Source organism: Gastrolobium bilobum, unplaced genomic scaffold, assembly GCF_033153095.1.
Source record: "Gastrolobium bilobum isolate Gb01-03AN ecotype WA unplaced genomic scaffold, APGP_CSIRO_Gbil_v1 utg11595, whole genome shotgun sequence".
Classification (NCBI taxonomy): Eukaryota; Viridiplantae; Streptophyta; class Magnoliopsida; order Fabales; family Fabaceae; genus Gastrolobium; species Gastrolobium bilobum.
This window is the reverse complement of record NW_026898316.1, coordinates 449,317-472,739: the sequence shown is the minus strand read 5'-3', so window position 1 is coordinate 472,739 and position 23,423 is coordinate 449,317. Positions and strand designations below refer to the sequence as shown.

Genomic DNA, 23,423 nt, shown 5'->3' with positions numbered 1-23,423 from the left:
TTCACTGTAGAGTCCATAACACCGTCATAAAAAAAGAAAAGTGGAGGATATTGATGCCATCACAGTCAGTCATGATTTGCTTTGCTGAAACCTTAATCTTCCATTTCCAAGCTCAAACTCACCTCTCTCTCTTTTTCTCTATTCATTGACATGAACCACTACCACACCACTGCCTGATCTGAACCTCAAAAGTTTCTCTAAATCTAGTTATACTCATTGTACAATTGTTAATTTGTTATCATTCAACGTTTGTGTTCTGCTAAGCAGTGTTTGATAGTAGAATTTCAAGCAGCAGGCGTAGCTCTTTTTCTGTTGTGTCTTTCTCACCTCCAAAATATATATATATATATATATATATATATATATATATTATCATCATATTCATAACCCTCCTAATTCTCTCTCTCTCTCCCTCTCCTTAAAAAAAGCAGACTACTTTGCCTTCCATTCCGTGCAATTTTCCCTTGTAATTTGACTTTACATTCCCCGTTACAACAAAATCTTTTAATACCGTATAACAATACCATACATATGGCAAAAGAGCAAAAGCAGGTTAACACCCTCTTTCATGTACTTAATATACAAAATCATATAAATATAAAAATAAAATAAAAAATAACACCATGGTTCAAATTTAGATCTTACATGAAGTGTTGTTGTGTATTGTATTGTGATCTTCACTCAGTGGTAGTTGTAGATCCATTATTGTGTATCTGGTTGCTGTTTCAAATTAACATAACACATTTTTTGCATGTGGGAGTGGGCATTGCAGGGCAAAGACAAACAGAAGGAATTGGAACTCGAAATCGATGAGGCTGAGGCTGACATTGATGTCCCATTGCCTCTCACCGTGAATTCTCGGGTCTGCTTAACTTTTCTTCTTCTTCTTCTTCTTCTTCTTCTTTTTTCTTTTTTTTTCAAATTTATGGCATTTTGAAGCTGAAACTGCAACTGCATGGATCAATGCTAAAAGTTCAAAGTTTGAAACTTTTTGACATTGTTTGGGGAATTGGGGAATTGGGGAACGCAGGTTTTGTATATGTTGGGAGATATTGCTGCAGGGCCTGCGTTTAGGTTCACGCAATGGCTCCAATTGGTTCGTAAACGCACTATCAAGTATCGCTCCTCTGGCTTCCCTCACCGCACTTCCAGCACCACCATGCCTTCAAGTTCTAGGTTTGTTACTACTACTTACTTTCAATTGGCATTCGTTGAATGTTATAGTTTTTAAGGTTTCTGGTCTGTGTTGGTAATGCTCGTAAATTGTGTTCAGCATCAGAGAATCGATTGAGGATCCAAAATGTGAGCTGGTCCCTGATCAAACAGAAATTAGCTTGTGGGAGAGGCTTGGGAAAGCTGCAATGTTGGACATTGAATCAAGCTCCTTTTCTTGGGACATGCTTTCTTCGCTGCACCACACTGAACACAGCAGTAGCAATGAACATTCTGAGGATGAAATGAACAAGGCTCTTGAGGTTCATCGTTTTCTATACTTATTATGTACAAGCTGCAGCACAATACTCTTTTGAGTTTAATATAAAGTCCTTCAATTTTTAGGAGTGAATAGCAAATATGGTTGATATTTTATATGCAACTTGTATGTCATAGATTGCCAACATAGTTTTCACATGTAAGCCAATGTGCACCCTGCATATGGACACCCTTTTTGGTTTTTTTTATTTGTGCCCTTCTAATTATGACCATTGTAAAGAATCAATTCAACCCGAAAGCTTAAGCTGCTGGATAAGGCTATATTAATGGATTTATATTTCTCTAATACATCCCCTCACATGAGAGCCCATTAGACTTCAAGGGTGGATGATGCATCAGGCACAGTCTACCTGTGCTAAGAAACTCTACAATATTTAATTATTTATTAATAAAATGGGGGCGGTGAAGAGCGAACTTGTGACCACTTAGTCACAGAAGCTTTGATAGCATGTAAAGAACCATTTCAACTCAAAAACTTAAGCTCAGAAGTGAAGGCCCATGAATGGTTTTATATTTCTCTAACAACTGTAAACTTGATTATATCATTATTTTAGCTTAACCCTGAGAGTTAGATACAGAGAGAGTAAATATTGATTTAGCATGTTGATAATTGTTAGTTTTCGAAGTTATAAAGAATGTTGATTTGCTGCTGGTTTAGCTTCTGTCCAATATATTTTCACTTAGTGCTTCACTGTACAGCATCAGCACCTATCCTGTTAATTCATTCTAGTGTGGAGTTAATAGCATTACCTATGCAGATGGGTTTTCGTTTTTGGACAAACATTATAGTAACCATATGTTGTATTTTCTTTGTAGTACCAGATTAGATAAAAGTATGTGTGCATCAATTGTGTATTTTCTTAATTTCTGTCAAAGTTTCTCATCAGTTGTGTGTACATAGGTAACTGTAAATTCAGGAGGGGTTGTCTTCTTTGCATTCTTCAATTGCCTTGGGAGTGCTGATGCTTTTCCAAAAGAAGAAGCAGCCGTTATAAAGATAGCATCATCAAGAATGGCAACACAGTCCGAACGCCTTGGCTATGAATTTGCCAAGTGGTTGGGAGTCCAATCTCCACAGGTTGTGTTCCCTTAGGTTTTATAACACAAGCACCATAGCGGCAAGCTTAGGCTATCAGACTGTACTTCTACCATATTCATTCTCTTCTATTATTTGGAAGATGCAGGCTAGAGTCATTCACAATACCAGTTTAGAATGGCAACAAATAAAGGAAGCTGCAGAAAAAGCTAGAGAAGCAGCAAATTCTGAGGGTGATGAAATTGGTGAAGTGACATGTTTTGAACTTTTGGAAGCACTTGAGCTTAGCCGATGTCTCTTTTTTATGAGGTATGATCCAAATCTGGTTTTAATATGATCAGATTTATAACATGGCAGCATGGAATATCTTTGCTTGCTAAACCACTTCCGATAACTCTGTCTTGAATGAAGCAGACATTGTATTATGCCGCTTACTGATTTTTTATTTTATTTTCTGTGGAATTTCAATAAGCTCAGTGCTGGACCATTCAACTGAGCATTGACATACCTGAAGTAAATCTTTGAAATATGTCACGAATCAATTCTCCCAAAAGCTTAAGCTGTTAGGTGAAAGCACATAAATAGTTTTATATTTTATATTATATTTTTAACATGTCCTCTCACGCAAAAGATCATAGATTTAAAGGGTAGACAATGTACAGACTCACTTATGCTAAAAAATTCCACAATATTTATGAGAACGGAGAAGAATGGGGGAGACAAGGACTTACCTCTAGACCACTTAGTCATAGAGGTTATAATACTTTGTCATAAACCAACTCTCCCAAAAGCTTTAGTTATTAAAAGAAGGCACATGAATGATTTTATATTTTATATAATATTTCTAACAAAATAGATAATTGCTCTTTCTCATACATGAAAGTCCCATTGCCTTGTTTGACAAAGCAAGTGTCTTTCTTGGTACTTATGTTTTCTTGATATTTCCAGTTTCTCCAGCATGCTAAGTAGAAGGCATTTTCTTGTAGCATTTCTAGGAAAACCAATGAAAGGTTTATTCTTGGGAAACCTAGATTGGGTTTTTAATTTCCTTATCTTTCCCTCTTTTGGTACTGATAATTAAGATTGCCGAGGTAAAAAGCTCTAGTCTTTGGACAAAGGTAGCCTTTATGAAAGTTTCTGCCGTTTACATAATAACAGTTTTTGTCCTGCCAGGTGTAGTTGGCATGAAGGTGAAGGGCATGCTTAAAAAAGCAGAATACATAATTTCCCATTTTTAAAAGAAATGTACCCAAAATATCAACCCCTGCTATTCTATTACTTTTGCCACTGATTGATGATCTTGTGTTTCCATGAAATAAGTATTCTTGTTCATGCTTGGACTTGGGGTCGTAATTTCAAATTTGGCTTCTGTGCAGTCATATCCTCCTATATTATGAGTTAATTCAAGTATAAAACCATTCAATAAATGATATTTTCAGATAAATTTCAATGTAACACTCACAAAGTTTTCTGGGAAGTGGAAACCTGATGGACCCATAGTAACTAGGGTGTATACAAGAAAGAATAAGCGGGGGTCAGTTGATAAACACTTGGAAGATGCTGATGTGGAAGAGACCGTGAGTGGAAATCCGTTAGAGGGAATTGGAGGGAAAGTTGGTTAGGGGTACTGTTAGATAGGGAAGTAGAAGATTCGAGGAAGGTAGGAAAATAGTGAGTGAATTGGGGGCACCATAGGGGTGATTGGGGAGAGGGCTAGCTTCTCAGAATTGCCAGTGTGTATCTGTTCGTGTTCTGTTTCGTCACATTTTCCTGTTTCCATTGTAATCACATTCACAGAAATACAAACACAGTTCCAGATTGTTCTTGTTTCCATTAATTTCAGTCTTTGATACCCAACAGAACCACCAAGAAACAACTAACTGATTCTTTTTTTCTCATCCACTTATGATGGTAAACCAATTCCACTTGTTCTACAGGCTGTGCACGGCCCCTTTTGCCTGTTACAAATAACACTGTAATGTACGGTGCTAGTCATTGACATATTCATAGGAATAAGGTTTCTCTAAGATCTTTTCCCCTTTCTAGTTCTACAGATACCATATCAATTGCTTTTGTTGTCCTTTCTAGGAAATAGTGGCATATGCATGCATATACATACATACATATATAAACACTATTAACTATAGCTAGTAACTCAACAGCATCTTCTGTTGCAAAAGCACATGGCTTTTCTTCTACAAAATAAATTTTGATTGTTTATTCTAAAGATTCACCATCTTCTTGCAGTTACGTACATGGTTCACCTTTGCTTGAAAACTCTAGTGCATTTGAGTCAGGCGAATCTGCAGACAGAACATCAGAAGCTCTTGGCAGGGTACTGATGCTGGACCTTGTCATCAGAAATGAAGATAGGCTCCCTTGCCGTGAGCTTAGATGGCGTGGGAATTCTGCAAATTTATTGTTGGCTGAAAAGATGATCTCTGCGAATACAAACACACTAGAAGCAGCTCTTGATTCTGCAATTAATCGATATAGACCGAAGGTGATTAGGGCACTTCAAAAAGAAAGAAGGTCAACTTCAGTAGATAGCAGACTCGATTCTCGTAATCCTGGCTTGATATCACAGGCCTCTGATCTTTCAGAGATCGCAGAATCACCAAGATCTTGTGCCATAAGCCTTAAAAGTCAAACATCAGGAGAATCACTGTCTCCTGACTTTCATATTGTAGCCATTGATTCTGGTGTTCCTCGGCGACCCCCTGCTGGAAAACGTGCAAATGATCAGGTTAATTATCCTAAGTTGGTTGAGTTGTTGATCAATAGTTCTGAGTTTGCCTCAAACCTGTTATATGATATAACTGGAGGGAAATTAGGATGTCCTTCACCAGAAGACATGGATACAACTGATGTACATGCAAGTGACATGACATCAGTAGTTCATGCGTTCCGTACTGGTTTCCGTGCTTCTATTAGGGATCTGCAAGGATTCCATATATTCCTACTCACACTTCACCAAAGACTTGACAGTTTGTTACGATCATTTATGAACATTATAAGCAAAATATCTTCGGGGGAATCCGACAAAGAGGATTCAGTGGTTCCTGACTCACCTTCACAGACTGCTGGTGTTAGTTGTTCCTCTCCAACAAGTAAGGAGAGGCTTGCTAATGATAACCATCAAGATTTTACTGATTCAGAATCACAGAGAACTGTTTCAAGGGCATCGTCGTTATGCAATAGAGATTGCTGTGATTCGGCTCCTATGTCAAGAGAAGGTTGGCATGGAAAATTCTACAAAGGAAGTGGGGAGCCACTTCGTTGTCTCCGCTTGACAGCTAAACTCCGTGACTTCCAAAAATTTGCCAAGGTTGGTCTCATAGGTAACATATCCTTGTTTACTGGTTGCATGGTTTTTGTGCTGCTGATGGAGTAATTTGAATTGTTGTTTTGGTGCATTTTTTCCATTTGACTTTTTGGATAGATCATAAATAGTCAGTGGCATATTGCTTTATTATGCAAAACAAGATGACTTTATTGCATGTCTATACACAAAATTGACTAATGTGGACAATGCTTATGATTCTGACAAATTGTTGATTTCAAAAGTGACAGCATAGATTTTTATTTTGGGCATGCATGTTATTTCTATGTTACCTTGACTTCTGCTCTTGATGCTGTCTTGTAATTACACTATATAACATATACCAGAAGGTTGTCACGAAAACGCTGGAAAATGTGGTTTTCAAATTAAACATTAGCAGTCATATGCAATCCCGTGTCTCAGGGTGATTGGCAAATAAGAATACAAGAGCAAGTGAGCAACGTAATTAGCTGTTTGCTTACCATATAAAACAGCATGTTTACCATGTGTGTTCGTTATTTTCCTGCTTTTTTATACTGACCGTATCACGATTTCAGGTTGATGCTGAATCTAATAAAGAATTGGAGCAGTGGAATGAAATGCTTAAAAGTGATGCCATGAAGCTATGCCAGGAGAACAATTTCAATACAGGATTTTTCGAGGGTAGTGATAATAACAGTGTAGTTGATGCATACGAACTTAAGGTTATCTTCTCTTTAATAGTTTCAGAACTGAAATATATTAGACTCCTTTCATTTGTGAGGGATTCCTATTCATGATGCATTTACCCTTTTAACTTTCAGGTCAGACTTGAGCATATCCTCGAGAGAATTGCATTGATATCTGAGGCTGCAAGTACAGAGAGACCATCCGCTGTTACAAGTAGTCTGTTCATTGGGGGAGCACTTGCTGCAAGATCTGTATACACACTCCAATACTTGGGAATCACACATATTTTGTGTTTGTGTACCAATGAAATTGGACAGTCTGAATGTCAACTTCCTGATCTGTTCGAGTACAAAAATTTCTCTGTAAGTCATTCATTTATCTATTTTTTACCCTCAATTATTCCATTCTCTTATTTGCGGATATTTAATTTATTTGAGAACCAGTTGAGCTCCTGATTGATGTTTATCTCTAACTTTCCTCATTATTTATCCATGCAATCTCATTATTTATCTATTTTTTATCTCTTAGGATTGGTTTTTATATACCCATATACTTCGTGATTTTTTTCCTATTTAAGTATCACTATAGTCGATGTTGTTTCTCTCTTAGTCAGTGAGCCTTTTTCGGTACAATCATCTTCTTCGAAATCCTTAAATCGGTTCGTCCCACTACAGTGTTCTCTCTTAGATAGTGGACTAGAGAAATGGTCAGGGTAAATCTGGTTGAAGTTTTTTCTGCATTACTAACATGCTTAATCAATTCATATTTTATTTTTTTGCCTTTGAAATTGTTCCCTTTCCCTCAGTATTTGCATCAGTCAGCAATATGCCAACCTAGCTCAGAAGCAATAGTACAGCAGTATCATATGCTGTGCTCTTATTCTTGTGCATTTTTTTCCCGTTAGAATGTACTTTTATATTAGCTTCCTTTCAGGATTATGTCTTTATACTGGTTTTACTCACTGTCCCGTTCGAACAGGTGTGTGACAGTGAAGATTTTAACATCAGCACCATATTTGAAGAAGCGTGTGATTTTATAGATTATGTTGAACAAACAGGTCAGAGAGTTTTAGTTCATTGCTTTGAGGGGAGAAGCAGAAGTGTCACGTTGGTCCTTGCTTACTTAATGCTCAGGAAGTAAGTAAAAAATAACAATTAATAAAATATTAGGGCATAGTAGAAAATGATACTGTCCTCCGGAACCAATCAATGTTGCTAGTGAACTATTTAATTGTATAATCAATCACCAAATTTTTCATGGTTAGATGCTATGAAGCAATCTAATTATAATACACCATCTGGCAATCATAAGTTAATGTTCTTTGATATTTAAGATTATTACTGCTAGTGATTGACACCTGGAACAGTTTTTGAACTGAAATTTTTTTGTGGTGCAGGAAGTTCACATTATCAAAAGCATGGCATGCTCTGAAACGAGTTCACCGTCGAGCACAGCCCAATGATGGTTTTGCAAGGCTCTTACTGGAATTGGATCAGAAACTGCATGGGAAGGTTTCAATGGAATGGCAACAGCGGAAACCAACAATGAAAGTCTGCCCCATTTGTGGGAAGAATGCTGGACTAAGCAGCAGCTCACTTAAGCTACATCTGCAGAAATCACATAGAAAGCTATCATCTGGGAGCGTAGATAGTGCCATGACAATGGAGATCCAGAAGGCAATTACTGCTTTGAAGATTAGCCGTGGTGGGAGTGTCAGCCCCACACAAAGGTCCTCTCATTCAATAATTGATCAATAGAAACTGTAAATTCTAAAATTTTACTCTGACAAATATCAGCATGTTATAAATTCAGTGTAAGTAGAATATAGGATTGGAAGTGGATCCAACAGCTGTCACATATCGTTAATATGTTCATTGAAAGAGTTGTAGCATGAGTTTTGTCATAATGAAGTTGTTTCACAGGCCAGCAAACGGGTGTCCGTATTATAAGAATCATGCATACCCCACTCGGGGAATTTGTACTCTATTTTGCAATCAAAAGCATGCATTTGAGAATTGAATAAGTAACCCATGATAGAAAACTATATACCATAGGTCATTTGGCGACAGCAGTGCTATACCTCGTATGAACCTGTTATTGTCAAACAAATATATCTTTTTAAAATTAAGCCATAACAATAGAATTCTGGTATCCCTGAGGCCTAGCAGTGAAAACTTTTTAAAAATCCCCAGCTTTCATAAAAAATTGTTTACCCTATTCAAAGTATGACAAACAGTAGCGCCATTTTGCATTCTCCCCAACTCTTCTCTACTTGCTTTGATGGCTATATGAGCAAAACGTCCCTAGGACTTCCAGTAGTTAATTAAAAGCTTTAGGTTGATTGACAACTAAACTGGCTATGACTGTGTTTTGAAAGAAACAAGTCCAAACAACTAAGCAAAGGCAACTACGTTATACAGGAAGAGCCTCCTGCAGCGACACTGGGGTACCACTAGTGCCATTGAGCACAATCACATTACCATCAGAATCTGCATCCACTATAACAGAGTCGCCCTCTTTAATGTCTCTAGCAAGCATCTTCTCAGCCATGCTGTCCTCCAAAAGTCGCATTATGGCTCTTCTTAGAGGCCTAGCCCCATAACTAGGATCATAACCTTCCTCAACCACTCTCTCCTTGAATCGCTCCGTAACTGAAAGCTCAATATCTTTGGCTTTCAGTCTCTCAAACACCTCCTTCAGCATTATGTCAGCTATCTCCTTCACCTCCAGTTTTGTGAGTTGCCTGAAAACAATCATTTCATCCAACCTATTCAAAAACTCAGGCCTAAAATATTGCTTCAGCTCCTCAGTCACCAAGCTCTTGATTCGATTGTAACTGCTATCCTTTTCATCATAATCAAGGTCAAATCCTATACGACGGCCTCCTTTCTCAATCACGTTGCTTCCAACATTTGATGTCATTATAAGAAGTGTATTCTTGAAGTCCACAGTTCTTCCCTTACTGTCCGTTAGCCTTCCATCTTCCAGGATCTGAAGCATCATGTTGAAAACATCAGGATGGGCTTTCTCAATCTCATCAAAGAGAACAACAGTGTAGGGACGACGCCGAACTGCCTCAGTCAATTGACCACCCTCAGTGTAACCAACATATCCAGGCGGTGAGCCAATGAGTTTGGAGACTGTGTGCCTTTCCATAAATTCACTCATGTCAAGCCGAATCATGGCTTCTTCAGAACCAAAGTAATAAGTAGCCAACGCTTTGGCCAACTCAGACTTCCCCACACCAGTTGGCCCAGAAAAGATGAAGCTGGCAATTGGACGATTAGGGTTCTTCAGCCCAACTCGGGCTCGACGGATAGCCCGGCTAATAGCTTTTACTGCTTCATCTTGACCAATGACTCGCTTGTGTAATGTATCTTCCATCTTGAGGAGACGATCAGATTCATCTGTCGAGACTTTCTCAACAGGAATACCAGTCCAGGAGGAGACAATATGTTGTATGTCGATTTCAGTCACAACTGGTCCTCCATCTCCTGCCTCACTCTCTGCCTTGCTCATCTCCTTTCCTTTTTCTATTAGTGCTGAGATCTGACTCTTAAGATCCATTTCTCTATCTCGTAGCTCTCCAGCCTATTTATATCATCAAACCGTTAATTGTTAGCCAAACTCATGTATCTCTATATGTTTAGTAAAAGTAAAACATTACTTTGCTAAAGACAAACATAATATTATCTCTCATTGGAAAAAGATGGTTTGGGTCCTGGAAATGCTGGTTGACGTTAAAACTTCACAAGTTAAATCTCACCTTTTCAAAGTCTTGGTTGCGAACAGCTTCTTCTTTCTCCTTCACAATCTGCCTGACCTCCTTGTCGAGCACTCTTGCTTCTTCAGGCATCTGGAAGTACGTAAATCTAGTCCAATTAGCTCAACAATAGACGAAAAAACTGCTAGTTCAAGTAAGGATAGACGAATAATATACCTGTGCATGTTGAAGCCGGACTCGGGAACCAGCTTCATCAATCAAGTCTATAGCTTTGTCGGGCAAAAATCGATCACTGGAGGAGATACCATCATTTATAAGCTAGAAAATACTTAAGATAATAAAATGCAAACACAAAATAACAAGATATAACATTTTTTATTCATTTATATCAAACAACTATATTAGAGTTCCAAAATAAATATTGTAAAAAGTTAAAAACAATCAAAAGAGAACTACCAATGCTATATTACAGAGATTAATATACATTAATTAATTCAGTGGAAAATTTCCTGCTTAAACATGCAACATTGATTAAAAAAAATTATTGTCTGTTCTGGCATAAATGAAAAGGGAAAATGAACAGAGAAGGTGCAGAAATATAAATTATGACAAACCTGATATATTGGTGTGACAGCTGTGCAGCAGCTACAAGAGCCTCATCAGTATATCGGAGCTTGTGATGAATCTCATAGCGTTCTCTAAGTCCTTTTAGTATTTGTATGGATTCATCCACAGTTGGCTCTGGCACCTTAACTGGCTGGAATCTCCTCTCCAAAGCTGGATCTTTTTCAATGTGCTTCCTGTATTCATCCAGTGTTGTGGCTCCTATACACTGCATAAATTTTAAGCAGGCGCTTTTTTAGAACAGTTCCACCTAAGGTTCAGTATCGGCATTTAACCAAATCTATTAACTTATCTACACGATGAGCATTATGGTAAGTTTAGTATAGGCATAACCAGATGTCTTCACATATCACAACCAATCTAAAGTGATCATTCTGCATTCTTATACTAATGACCAAGATTGAAGTGTTGAATATGAGAGCTTTTTTTTTTTTGATAATAACATTACAAAACTAATTACTGAAACTCCCGCAAATTATTTTCTGCTACACGCAAGAAATAAATGATCATTTATCAGAATTGGGAATTAAAAGCCCACCTATACCAGACCTATTAAATATCACAAGTTTTAACAACTCACAAACATTGAACAACAAGAGGAAAGACTAGATATTCCTTTTTGTAAAGTATAGATTGCTGGGATAACCTAAACATATGACCATTGACCAGTAACACGGAAAAGAGCAAGTCTTTTATCCCTTTTTTTATGACAAAATCAAGGGCGATGCAAAAACCATTCTTTCTTCCCCTATACACCACAAAGATATTGATTTGGAGAAGGTCAAAGTCAAAAGGAAATATATCCATTTTGAAAATGTCAAGGGAAAACATCACCTGCAGTTCACCTCTGGCAAGAGCTGGTTTTAATATATTTGCAGCATCAATTGCCCCTTCAGCTGCTCCTGCTCCAATTAGAGTGTGCACTTCATCAATAAAAAGTATTATCTCATCACTTTGTTTGATTTCCTCCATTAGTTTCTTCAGTCTCTCCTCAAATTCTCCACGATATTTAGTTCCAGCTACAAGCAGACCCATATCAAGGGTTATAACCTAAATGATGCAGAACACAAGGTACTCTATCAGCATATAATGGAACCGGCAGGGTGCTCCAAACCGTCTTGATTCCCAAAAATACCTTAGTAGCCAACATGTGAAATTCCCCAAATAAAAATAGAAGAAATGGGATATTATTTTAGAATCATTCTACATAGATCCAGCAAGCTAAACATGTTGATAGAGCTGAAAATGAAACTGCAAATCCCCTGAATTGAACCAACACCAATTTTAAAAGACTGTAGAGATTAAATAATTTCTCCGAACCTTCTTTCCCTCTATGGTTTCAGGAACATCACCATTTGCGATCCGTTGGGCAAGACCTTCAGCAATTGCCGTCTTCCCGACACCAGGTTCTCCAATAAGACAAGGATTATTTTTTGTACGACGGCCCAGAATTTGAGTGACACGCTCAATTTGTTGCTGCCTACCCATAACAGGATCCAATTTTCCCTGGGATTTTGGTTTTTTTAGTTGGGGGAGGGGGAGAATGGAGGAAGAGAAATAATTATGGTTTTGCATAGAATGAAGCCTCATCTACTATCTGTCATGAAAAAACTAGGAACTGACAAATACCTCCTCTGCTAGCTTGGTCAAATTGGTGCCATACTCCTCCAAAGTTGGTAACTTATTGCTACTACTTCCAGGGCCAACAGTAGCACCAACGCTGTCAGCACCCTCACCAACCATGCGAATAACCTGTTACCATCCAGTGGAGAAAAACAAGATTGACAGAAAAGTTAAGGTAAAAATATATTCATATATAATAGAAAATGTGGGAAAAACAATAAATGAGGACATAATACTAGCCTGAGTGCGAATATTAGTTGGATCAGCACCCAGGTTTTCAAGAACACGTGCTGCTACACCCTCTCCCTCTCTAAGGAGACCCAGAAGCAAGTGCTCAGATCCAATATAATTGTGACCTGAAAATTTCTAGCTTAAATGTTCCAGCATCTGCAGACTAAATATCACAACTGAATATAAATTTTCCCAATCCTCCCCTCCACTCCCCAAAAAAAGAAAAAAAAGAAAAGGCCAGCCAAAAATAAAAAAAAACATAAACCAATTGACCAATAAACTCCAACTCGCTTCGAATGTGTTTAAAGCAAATTACTTCTTACTTGACAATCAATCAAGGCAGCATCATGTTTGCAATATTTCATATAGTAAATAACTTACTCTAAAACTACTTTTATGCCCATCAAAATGCAAAATTTTAGAATTCCAAATGCTCAAGAGGGCACTGAGTAAAACTTTGTTAACTCCAAATATTATTTGACATCCTAATAACTCCAACCAATTTGTATAAATCATTTTAGTTTTTGAAGGAAGATAGTACCATCTATCAGTGGATCGCCATGGCTGGAAAGGTTTTCAAGCATTCGGCAGGAGCATTATGCAAGAAATGTTAGACAAAAGAGATTTATTTTACATCATCACAGTACTTAGCAAACAGCATCTTCCAGGGAGTATTATGGATCATTTGAAGATTGGAGTCCTTTATAAATATGAATCTAGTTCATGATCCTTATCTTCTCTCTGTAACACATTACATAATGGGGTAGTTAATCCAATCCTCAGGTTTTTTACTTTGTTATTCTACTTTTTCTATAAATCATCAAAACTTACTTGACTCTTCATGTAAAATGGATAAATGCACTGGACCAAATCAATTCTACCATTTTTCAAACAGCAACAACAAACCATGGGAAAACTGGTAAGAAAGAGCAAGTTGGTGAGCTTACCAAGTTGGCGAGCTTCTTCCAGTGAGAGTTCCAAAACACGCTTCGCACGGGGAGTAAATGGAATCTCAACGGCAACGAATCCACTACCCCTTCCAATTATCTTTTCCACTTCCACACGTGCATCTTTAAGATTAATTCCCATAGACTTTAGAACCTTAGCAGCAATACCAGTTCCCTCACCAATAAGACCTAATAGAATCTGTTCTGTTCCAACAAAATTGTGACCCAGCCGTCTAGCTTCCTCCTGGGATTGCATGATAACTTTGATTGCTTTCTCTGTGAAACGGTCAAACATGGCTTTAGGTATGCATCTGCTAGCCCGTGCTCGACTTGAAGAAGTTGCAGTTAGCACCTTAGAATGAAAGTCTGGTCCTGGTCTCAACATAGTATCCAAAGGATTAAAAGTACGTAGTCCTGAAAAACCTGCCAGTCTTAATGCAGGCATCCTTAAGGTATACATCATTTTGACAGATCTTTTTAATTTTGCAGATCTCTTATGCTGACCATGCCTTTGCCCAGCCACTAGGCCTGGGACATTAATTGACTGAGCCAAAACCCTAGCCATGATTCCTGAAATGCTGGCTGCATTCATTGATGAAGCATATTAGTTGACAAATTACACGCTTGAAATAACAGAATGCACTCAGATAACCAAATATGTATGTTTCATCTTTGGGCACGTCAAGCAGCCAAAATTATGATACTAAACTGCAAGCTGTAAGTATAAGATCCTACCAAAAAATGAACATTGGAAAGAACTAGAAACTGTACTCAGATCACAATAAGCTAAAAAGTTTCACGCAAATAAGTTTTAAAAAAAAAAAAAAAAAAACCTAATGTAACCGAAGCCAGTTATCAAATTAACTCTTCCCCTGTTCACTATTTGAGAACATCATATTATGAATAACAAAGATATACATGCTAAGGAAGAAAATCATAAAAACTATAAACCTCAAAGTACCGTGATGCCCTAACGGTATATAAGAGCATATATAACTGCCCATATCTTAGTTTCCTTAAGATGATTGAAGGGTAGAAAAGGCACGCATATGTACTAGCTTTCTGACCCCTCAACCCCTCCCCAAAAAAAAAGTTTCATTATATTACACAGAAGATTTAACAGACGCATCATTGTACAATTTCATAACAAGAAATTACAGTTCATAAAGTTGAAACAGGAAGGAGCTGCTTCCCAATTACACTATCAACTTTTTCCTCTAAGTAAAAGTTAATCAATCAGCAGGAAATGGAAAACAACAGGGCATATCCATCCACTTGGACAAGGAAACTCAACTTGACATCCTAGTCACATAGATCTTAAAAGAGTCACGGAATGCGGGACTAACAAATCAACACAACCAGCAGCAAAGGACAAAAACGAAATCTACAACAACAAACTCGGAGCTTGGAAAAGCATACAAACTAGCTATTAACAAACACACTGGAAGCACATATACACTCGGGAAAACAACACAGAGAGAGCTAAATTAACTACTAGCATATTAATTATTGAAATTAACTTGACAATTAAAAAAAAAAAAAATCATTTGAGCAAACACCTGGTGCGCCAAACCAGAAACGGAGGAAAAACCACGCCGACAACGTAAGAAAATGAAAGTCACAGAACCTAGTTCCTAAACCTAATTGAAGCAGCTCTTGAAGTACCACATAATGACACAAACAAAAAATAAAAATAAATAAAATAATAATGCAATAGTGGATAAATAAAGGTAAATAAATACAATGATGAACTCACCAGAAGCCCTCGATTCCACGAATACCGAATACCAAGTTGAGAAGATGAGAAAGAAATCAGAAAATTAAAACAAAGAAAGAAAAAGTAACGGATAGGTCCTTTGTGAAGAAAGAGAGAGAAGGCGTAGGTTTGAACTGAGTAACAATAACAAGACATACATTTTATATATATGTCTGTAGAAAAAAGGCGCCCTCGCATTCAGCGTACCCTCTCGTACGGTGTCGTTTCTGATCAAACACCTCGTTTGAGCTAGCTTTGGTTTTGCCTATTGTCCTACAAATTAATGGCGATTGATAATTGTGACGTATAAACACTTCAAAAAAAATTGAAGTGTCTATCCTATATTTTTTGATATTTTGATATTTTTGAGTTATAAAATTCAAAAAATAGTTCAAAGGTTGTGTTATGTTACATTTTTAGTTCGAATTATTAGATTTGTTTGATTATTATTACTATTTTATTGAGTTTAATATAAATATTTCGGATATATTATGTTTCATTTCAAAATTGATGGGTATTATAAATTTAACTTTATTTTTATTAAATTATTAAATATTAAATATAATATACACTATATAAATTAAAAATATTATTTAATATCAAAACTTTGTTCAAACGTGTCAAAATCTAATATTTTTTAGAATTAACGTGTCGAATGTCATGTCATATCCCGTGGTAGTATCGGTGCAATATAGATTAAAAATACACATTGAAATAAATGGTTAAAAAAATCACAGTTAATTTTGAAGGGTGTATTGGATTAGGATTTTAAAAAACTATTTTGAGATGAAAAAAATTATAGATTTTAAAGACTATCTAGAATTGTAGTAACTATAAAGATTTTTTTTTTACGATCAAAATTTTATAAGAATGAATTTTAGAGTATTTTAATAGAATTTATAAGATTTGAAAGAACAATATGAATTTTTAACAAACATTCAAAATTACAAGAGTCAATTAAAAAAATAACAAAGAAATGCAATGATATTAATAAAAAAAAAGTAAAATCAAATATAATTTTTCTCAATCAATAATTTGATGTAACTTGATGTCGCATTAAGCAGTAGCTCTTCACATATCTATACTAGTTCTCCACGCATTAGCATCTTCTTGTTCCTACTTTTGGGTTTGACTAATGCGTAGAAAATTATTTTTTTCATTTGGTATCAGAGCTATGCATATATAATTATAAGAGTCATATTTTTTTATTTGTTAAAATAATTTAAAATTTGCATATAGAACCTAAAAGGATGTATTGGATTAGGATTTTGAAAGACTATTTTGAAATAAAAAATCTTATAAATTTTAAAAGACTATCTAGAATTGTAATAAGTATATTTGGGATTGAGATCTTTGTATATTATCCCATGTCATATCAAATAATTTGTTTCCCCTGAAATTGTGACACAAACAAATTCTTAATGTGGTTTTGTTCATCAAACACATTCCAAATTGAGGGAATGGTTTTGTTCATCCAACACATTTCAAATTGAGGGAATGGACCTCTCATATTAATATTTCACATGACTTGATTTGTATCTATCTCAAAATTGATCTGAAATAAATATGAAGCTCACTTGTTAAGCCTTCATCATAAAGAAAAATATCTCAAACAATTCTCTTAAAGTCAACAAAGGCTGCTCTGCATCTCAGCAATATAACATAACCCCTACATTTCAGTATTGTGCGACTCCTCTGCAATAATTATTCAGGCCACCTGCAGGAATCAACTATAAAACTTTGTTGCCTCACCACTTGCAAGCAAATTGCATGTACAGCCCCCATATATAGTTGGTCTTCTCCTTACTATAAATATAAGTGTGCTGAACACAAGAAAAACATTTTCTGAAAGACTTGTTTGCACAAATTCTGACTGGAGCAACCCCCAACCAGTTTCAAAGCAGCATCAAATCACTTGACATGATCAACCCATGTAAAATTGCTTCTAATCACAAATATTGCTATTATGGCGAGTCTAGATGTACGTACTTTCCAAAAAAAATTACTTTACTTTTGTGGAAAGACCTTTTTTCAAAAAGAAAAAGTATTTTGTGTTTGAATCAGTGTCCAAAAGCATTTTTAATAATAATAAAAAAACAATTATGTGACACCAATTCAATTTCCTTCTTGAAATATTTTTCCACAATTTAATTTAATTAATTAGTTGTAAAAAAAATTTAAAAAAATTAAAAAGCCTGCAGAACACATACTCCCACTTCCTTGCTTTTACTCTATCGACCTATCATTTATTTTTTAGAGTTATTAATCTTATGTCACATATTTATTTTATGCGGGTGAAACAAAGCTGTGGGACCCATAACTTTTAAAAAGAAAAAGAAAAAAATGAGTACAAAATTTCATGAGCGTGCACTATAATATAGTTGTATTATGTGACATAAGACAACTATTTCTTTTTTTTTTTTTTAAACCACTCTCCCATTTTTAGAACTCTTTCCTCATCGCGTCACCTTTCCTCCCTCTCAATTTAAGTCCACAGAACACTCCAACCTCACTTCACCACGTCTCCCACCCTCCATTAGTATCACAATTCAACCAACCTTCATTCTTCAAGCAAGAACAGAATATTCACACCTTCATCTGCTCTTGCATATAAGAAGACATTGAAAGGTTCAAGAATTCAAGGACGTGGAAGGGAGACAAGGACAGAACCTGAATTGGCTGCTATCAAAGCTGTAAGGGGAAGTCAAAACGGAAAATCAAAAGAAGCTCAAGTTGTAATTAAATTGAAGAAGCTCCAACAAGTAAGTAACTAGTAGATAGACACTCCTACTTCTATCCATGGAAATTCAGTTTTGAGGACATGCATAGAATGTAGGATGGATGAATGTGGGTGCTGCATGAAACTATCTTGACAGATTTTGGTTGATGATTTTAAACTTTCTTTCATGCACGTGGATAGATGGCTCTAAGAATTTCATGGTGAAAATCTCTTGTTTGCTGTAAAACTATTTTTCGAGCATACTAGGGACATGCAAGAATATGTTAAAACACTTATTTGGCAAGAAAGATCACAATTTTGAAAAATATGAATTTTGATAAAGGTGTTTTTGATGTTGATGTTGATATTTTATGCACAATACAAATGTTTATTTTTTAAGGAAAATATTTAAGATTACTTTTCTATAAATTAATTAATAAATCATTTTTATTACATTTTTTTCAAATATTGTTCATTATAACTAATATGTTAAAATTAAGGCATTGTGTTTTATGATATGGGTAAATAAGTGAGGTGGAGAATAGGAATATTTGTATAAATTATAAATAAGGTTATATCTGTAATATTATAAATTAAAATAAGGGTATATTAGAAAAAGAACACTGAGCCCTCTTCTAACAAAAATATGAAATCACAATCTTAATTTTTATTTTTATTTTCAGGAAAATGTGATTCTATAAATTTGTGTGATGAAATTTAAGATAAGAATGTCACTCTCTTTTTTCCACCAAAGAAAAAAAGAATAATCTAATTCTATAATGATATGTCGAATGATATTTATTTCTTTATACTAAAAGTAACATGAAATTGAGATTTTGTAGATTTGATCATAGAGGGCCAAGGGATCGATTTGATCATGCTAGTCGAGTTCAATTTGTTCAGAACCACACAAAGAAAAACAACAACAATAAAACGGGGGAGAAGAATCAAGTTGAGCTGCGTGTCAAACTATATATTTGTTCTCAATATTCTTATTTATTATTTCTTGTATCAGTTTTAAGTATTTCTTTCTAAAAACTATGGGCTTTTGTCAACGTGCAAGGATCATTGTAATTTGTGTCGAGAGGACTTTAACAGAAAATAAGAATCAATCAAAGTGGGCTTTGAATGGCCCAAAGAAAAAGTGGGTTACAGAGCTAGCCTTGAATAACTGGGCCCTACACTGTTAGTTGTTCAAAACAACGACACGGATTCTTTATTATGGGCGTTGGTCGAAATTTGAATTAGATCCCAAGAAAGAAAAAACATAATGGTCGAAATTTTGTCAATTAAAAAACAAAATACATGATGTCTTATTCTTTTTAAATTGTTCCCTTCTTCTATTGAGGGTAATTATGTAAGGGAATATTTTTTTAATTTTTATTGTTTTCATTGGAATTGAAGAATTAAGCCTACGTACTATGAAGCACTGACACTTCAAAATCATTGACGTATCGTGTTCGACACTCCAATACTCGTTGCAAAGACTCAAAAGAGGTTCAAAGGTTACATTGCGTTGTATTTTGAGTTCCAACTATTAGATTTGTTGTATTATGATTACTATTTTATTGAGTTTAATATAGACATTTGAGTTATCTTATGTTTCTTTGCAAAATTGATGGGTATTATAAGTTTAGCTTTATTTTTTTGTTAAATTATTGAATATTAAATATAATATACACTACATAAATTAAAAATATTATATAATATCAAAATGTGTCCTAACGTGTCAAAATTTAACATTTTTTAGAATTAACATGTCGGAGTGTCGTATCGTATCGTATCGTATCCTGTGTCCCGTGTCGGTGTCGGTGCAATATAGCCTATATATATATATATACATTTTAGTAACTGAATAAAAAAATTGCAAAATATTTTTAATTTATTTAGATGAACACAATATATAAAATAACTTCTCTTCTGCACAGATTACTCTGGTAAAAGTTTGCCATTTCCCTATTTTATTTCATGGCTATCAAGGTGGATCTAGAAAAAGCTTATGACAGATTGAATTGGGACTTTATTCAAAAGACTCTTCAGGAGGTGCAATTCCCAGATAAGTTAGTTAGGATTATTATAGCTGCAATCTCTACTACAAGTTTCAATGTCCTCTTGAATTGAGGGATGTCTAAGGAATTTCAGCCTTCTAGAGGGGTCCGACAAGGTGATCATCTCTCCCCGTATGTTTTTGTTATTGCAATGGAAAAACTCAGCCATATTATCAACACTGCAGTTCAGGGTAACCTCTGGAAGCCAATCCATGCTGGAAAGGGTGGACCTGCTATTTCCCACTTGATGTTTGCCGATGACTTAATGCTTTTTGCTGAAGCCTCTGTGGATCAAATCCAAATTATTCTTAAGTGTTTGCAGCTGTTTGGTGATATCTCGGGAGAAAGAGTCAATAAACAAAAGACTAGTATTTTCTTTTCCAAAAATACTCCATATGATGTAGCTACTGAGATCTCCAATGTTTGTGGTTTTAAGAGGGTGAAAAATGTAGGGAGGCATCTGGGTGTGTGGATGAAACATGGCAGGGTGTCTAAGGATGCATATGCTAATATTGTTGAAAAGGTTCAAAATAAGTTGAATGGTTGGCAATCAAAGTGCCTTTCTCAAGCGGGTAGGATCACCCTTGTCCAATCTGTTCTTCAAGCTATTCCCTTCTTCCAAATGCAGTGTGATAAAATCCCTAGATCAATCTGTCATGCAATTGAAAAGTTACAAAGAGGATTCATATGGGGAGACACAAAGGAGAGGAGAAAGATGCATCTTGTGAGCTGGGAGACTATTACAAAGCCGAAAGCTGCTGGAGGTTTGGGCTTTAAGCAGTTAGTAGCCATGAATGATGTTTTTGTAGGGAAGCTTGCTTGTGAGATTTTTACTCATCCGGATAAATTTTGGGTTCAAGTTATTAGGAATAAGTATAAGAGCCAGAATCGAGGAAGTTCCTTGTTTAGCTGCAAAAATGGTGATTCTAGATTGTGGAATTACATATGCTCAATCTAGAAGAATTTGGAAAATCACCTTAAATGGGAGATTGGGAATGGTACAGCGATTTCTTTTTGGAAAGATAAATGGACACATGATGGTCATAGGCTTATGGACTTGTCTACAGTTCCAATTCCATGGGAGGAAAGCAATAAGAAGCTTATTGATTATGTTGATGATCAAGGTAACCAGGATACTCATTCTCTCACTCGGTGGTTGCCTTCTCATATTGTGTTGTCAATTAGGAGCATATTACCTCCTAATGAACAAGATGGAGAGGATTATTTGTGTTGGATCTTAGACCATTCAGATCGAATTTCAGTAAAATCCATTTATCAAGCTCTTACAAGTAATAATTCTGAAACTCCTAGTAATACCGAAATCTGGAAAAAGGTTTGGAGTTGGGAGGGTCCTCAAGTAATCCGTTTATTTTTGTGGAAGGTCCTTCATAACAGACTGACAACAAAAGCTAGGTTGAGTTCTTTTGAATTAGGTCAACCCTAGTGTCCAATCTGTCATGGTGAGGCCGAAACATCATTACATTTGCTTAGGGACTGTGTGAAAATGAAAGTGCTTTAGGCTGAATTAGTTTCAATTAGTTTGCATATTTTTTTTTTTCCGATGATCTTCATGGTTGGCTGGAAAAAAAATTATATTGTATGGACAAGTTTACAAATAATTTACCATGGTGTTTGGCACTACATGCTGGCTGGCTTGGAAATGGAGAAATAATTTAGTCTTTGGAAATTCTATTTCTTATCTTTTCTATAAGAAGAATTCGGTTATTAGTACAGCTGAAGAGTACAAGTTGGCTTTTCGTTCTGCTTCCTGTAATAGATTAGTGTAGCCCAGAACTGAAATTTTCATTAGCTGGAAACCACTAGAAGAGAATTGGGTTAAGCTCAATACTGATGGAGCTGCTAGGAGAGCTCAAAACTTAGCAGCATGTGGTGGTATTGCTCGAAATCATGAGGGTCATTGGCTCAAAGGCTTCTCTTACAGGATCGGGAATTGCAATGCTCTCAATGCTGAATTGTGGGGTATTCTTAAAGGTTTGGAGATGGCTTGGGAGGCAGGCTGGAAAAATTTAATTGTTGAATCTGATTCAACATCTGCAGTCACCATTCTCTCTAGAAGGGGTGCTGCAGCCCGTGAGTCCCACTTGGTGACTCGCATACGGGCTTGGTTTCCAAAAGGATTGGCATATTCAGCTTGTCCACACTTATAGAGAAGGAAATTATATTGCTGACTGGCTGGCGAATTATCCTCTGGACAATACTATTGCTCCTGATATGTCTAGCTTTGTTTTTCCCCCTTTGCAGATTCAATCTGTTTTTATTGCTGATTTAGTCTCTGTTTGTAGAGCTCGAACAGTGACTGTTTTGTAGTTTTGTGCTGGATTTTTCCTCAGCATACCCAAAAAAAAAAAAAAAAATTGCGTAACTTCGTAAGTTTTTTTTTCCTTTTTATTTTTGGTTACGAATAAGTTCTAAGATTTAGCATAATAAAAAGGAAAATATGCTAAAGTACAAGTAAAACGGCTTAAATAAATTTAACCAAAAAATAATATCTAAAAAGTAGTTCTAAAATAATAATATATAAGTAAAACATCTACATTTATCTCTTTTATTGTCTATCCACACTTTTTAATTAATTTTAAAATTTATTTATATCAATATTTCAAAAAAAAAATAGTTAAAAATATATTTATATCTGAAAATTAATTTTTTACATCTCAATTATTAATTTAAGTATTTACGAGAAATAATATCCACCTAAAAAATTTTATGGAGTAAACCTTGTGGGATTTACAATATCAAATTGTTGAGCTAACAGCAGAATGAACACTCTTGAGAATTGAGGACAACATCTTCAGCTGCCACAGCACAATTTAAGACTTTAGATACATCACTATTCACTGGACAAGTCGTTCTAGATAGAAAATGTGGTATGGCATACCCTACAAAACAAAGGCAAATTAAAGTTCTATGTCCCATGCTCACGAGGTTAGTAGAGAAATAATAAATTAGAGTATCTTTCCTTTACCATACCCACAGTACAGTGCCCTGAATGCAAACCTATTTAAAATTCTTGTCCCTCTCCTCCGCTTTCTAAACGTATAGGGCATATCTTATGATATTTTTAAAATTCTATTTGTTCAAACGCGTTTCCCTGAACATGATAAAATAAATGTAGTTAGATGAATGACTATACTTTTTTGAAACTTTAATAAATGTTCACTCAATCTTCATTCATATTTAGTTTCAGTGGGCCAAATAGGTTGACAGGATCT

At 35.6% G+C, this 23,423-nt stretch overlaps 2 protein-coding genes across 2 annotated transcripts; one reads left to right on the top strand and one right to left on the bottom strand.

The window, feature by feature from the left end:
• The first annotated feature begins 531 nt into the window (after positions 1 to 531).
• On the top strand, positions 532 to 8,516 carry LOC133314835 (dual specificity protein phosphatase PHS1-like). The gene is made up of 11 exons (XM_061516362.1): positions 532 to 552; positions 773 to 862; positions 1,031 to 1,176; positions 1,274 to 1,475; positions 2,393 to 2,569; positions 2,676 to 2,836; positions 4,775 to 5,855; positions 6,407 to 6,553; positions 6,653 to 6,880; positions 7,497 to 7,654; positions 7,915 to 8,516. The coding sequence occupies exons 1-11, from the start codon at positions 532 to 534 to the stop codon at positions 8,273 to 8,275; spliced, it is 2,772 nt and encodes a 923-aa protein (XP_061372346.1). The 3' UTR covers positions 8,276 to 8,516.
• A 69-nt stretch (positions 8,517 to 8,585) lies between these two features.
• Positions 8,586 to 15,526, bottom strand: LOC133314802 (chaperone protein ClpC, chloroplastic-like). Its single transcript, XM_061516319.1, has 10 exons — positions 15,424 to 15,526; positions 13,668 to 14,249; positions 12,730 to 12,845; positions 12,496 to 12,618; positions 12,187 to 12,372; positions 11,701 to 11,916; positions 10,857 to 11,074; positions 10,459 to 10,534; positions 10,285 to 10,374; positions 8,586 to 10,109 (listed from the first exon to the last, which is right to left on the bottom strand). The coding sequence occupies exons 2-10, from the start codon at positions 14,230 to 14,232 to the stop codon at positions 8,931 to 8,933; spliced, it is 2,769 nt and encodes a 922-aa protein (XP_061372303.1). The 5' UTR covers positions 14,233 to 14,249; positions 15,424 to 15,526; the 3' UTR covers positions 8,586 to 8,930.
• Positions 15,527 to 23,423: the final 7,897 nt, after the last annotated feature.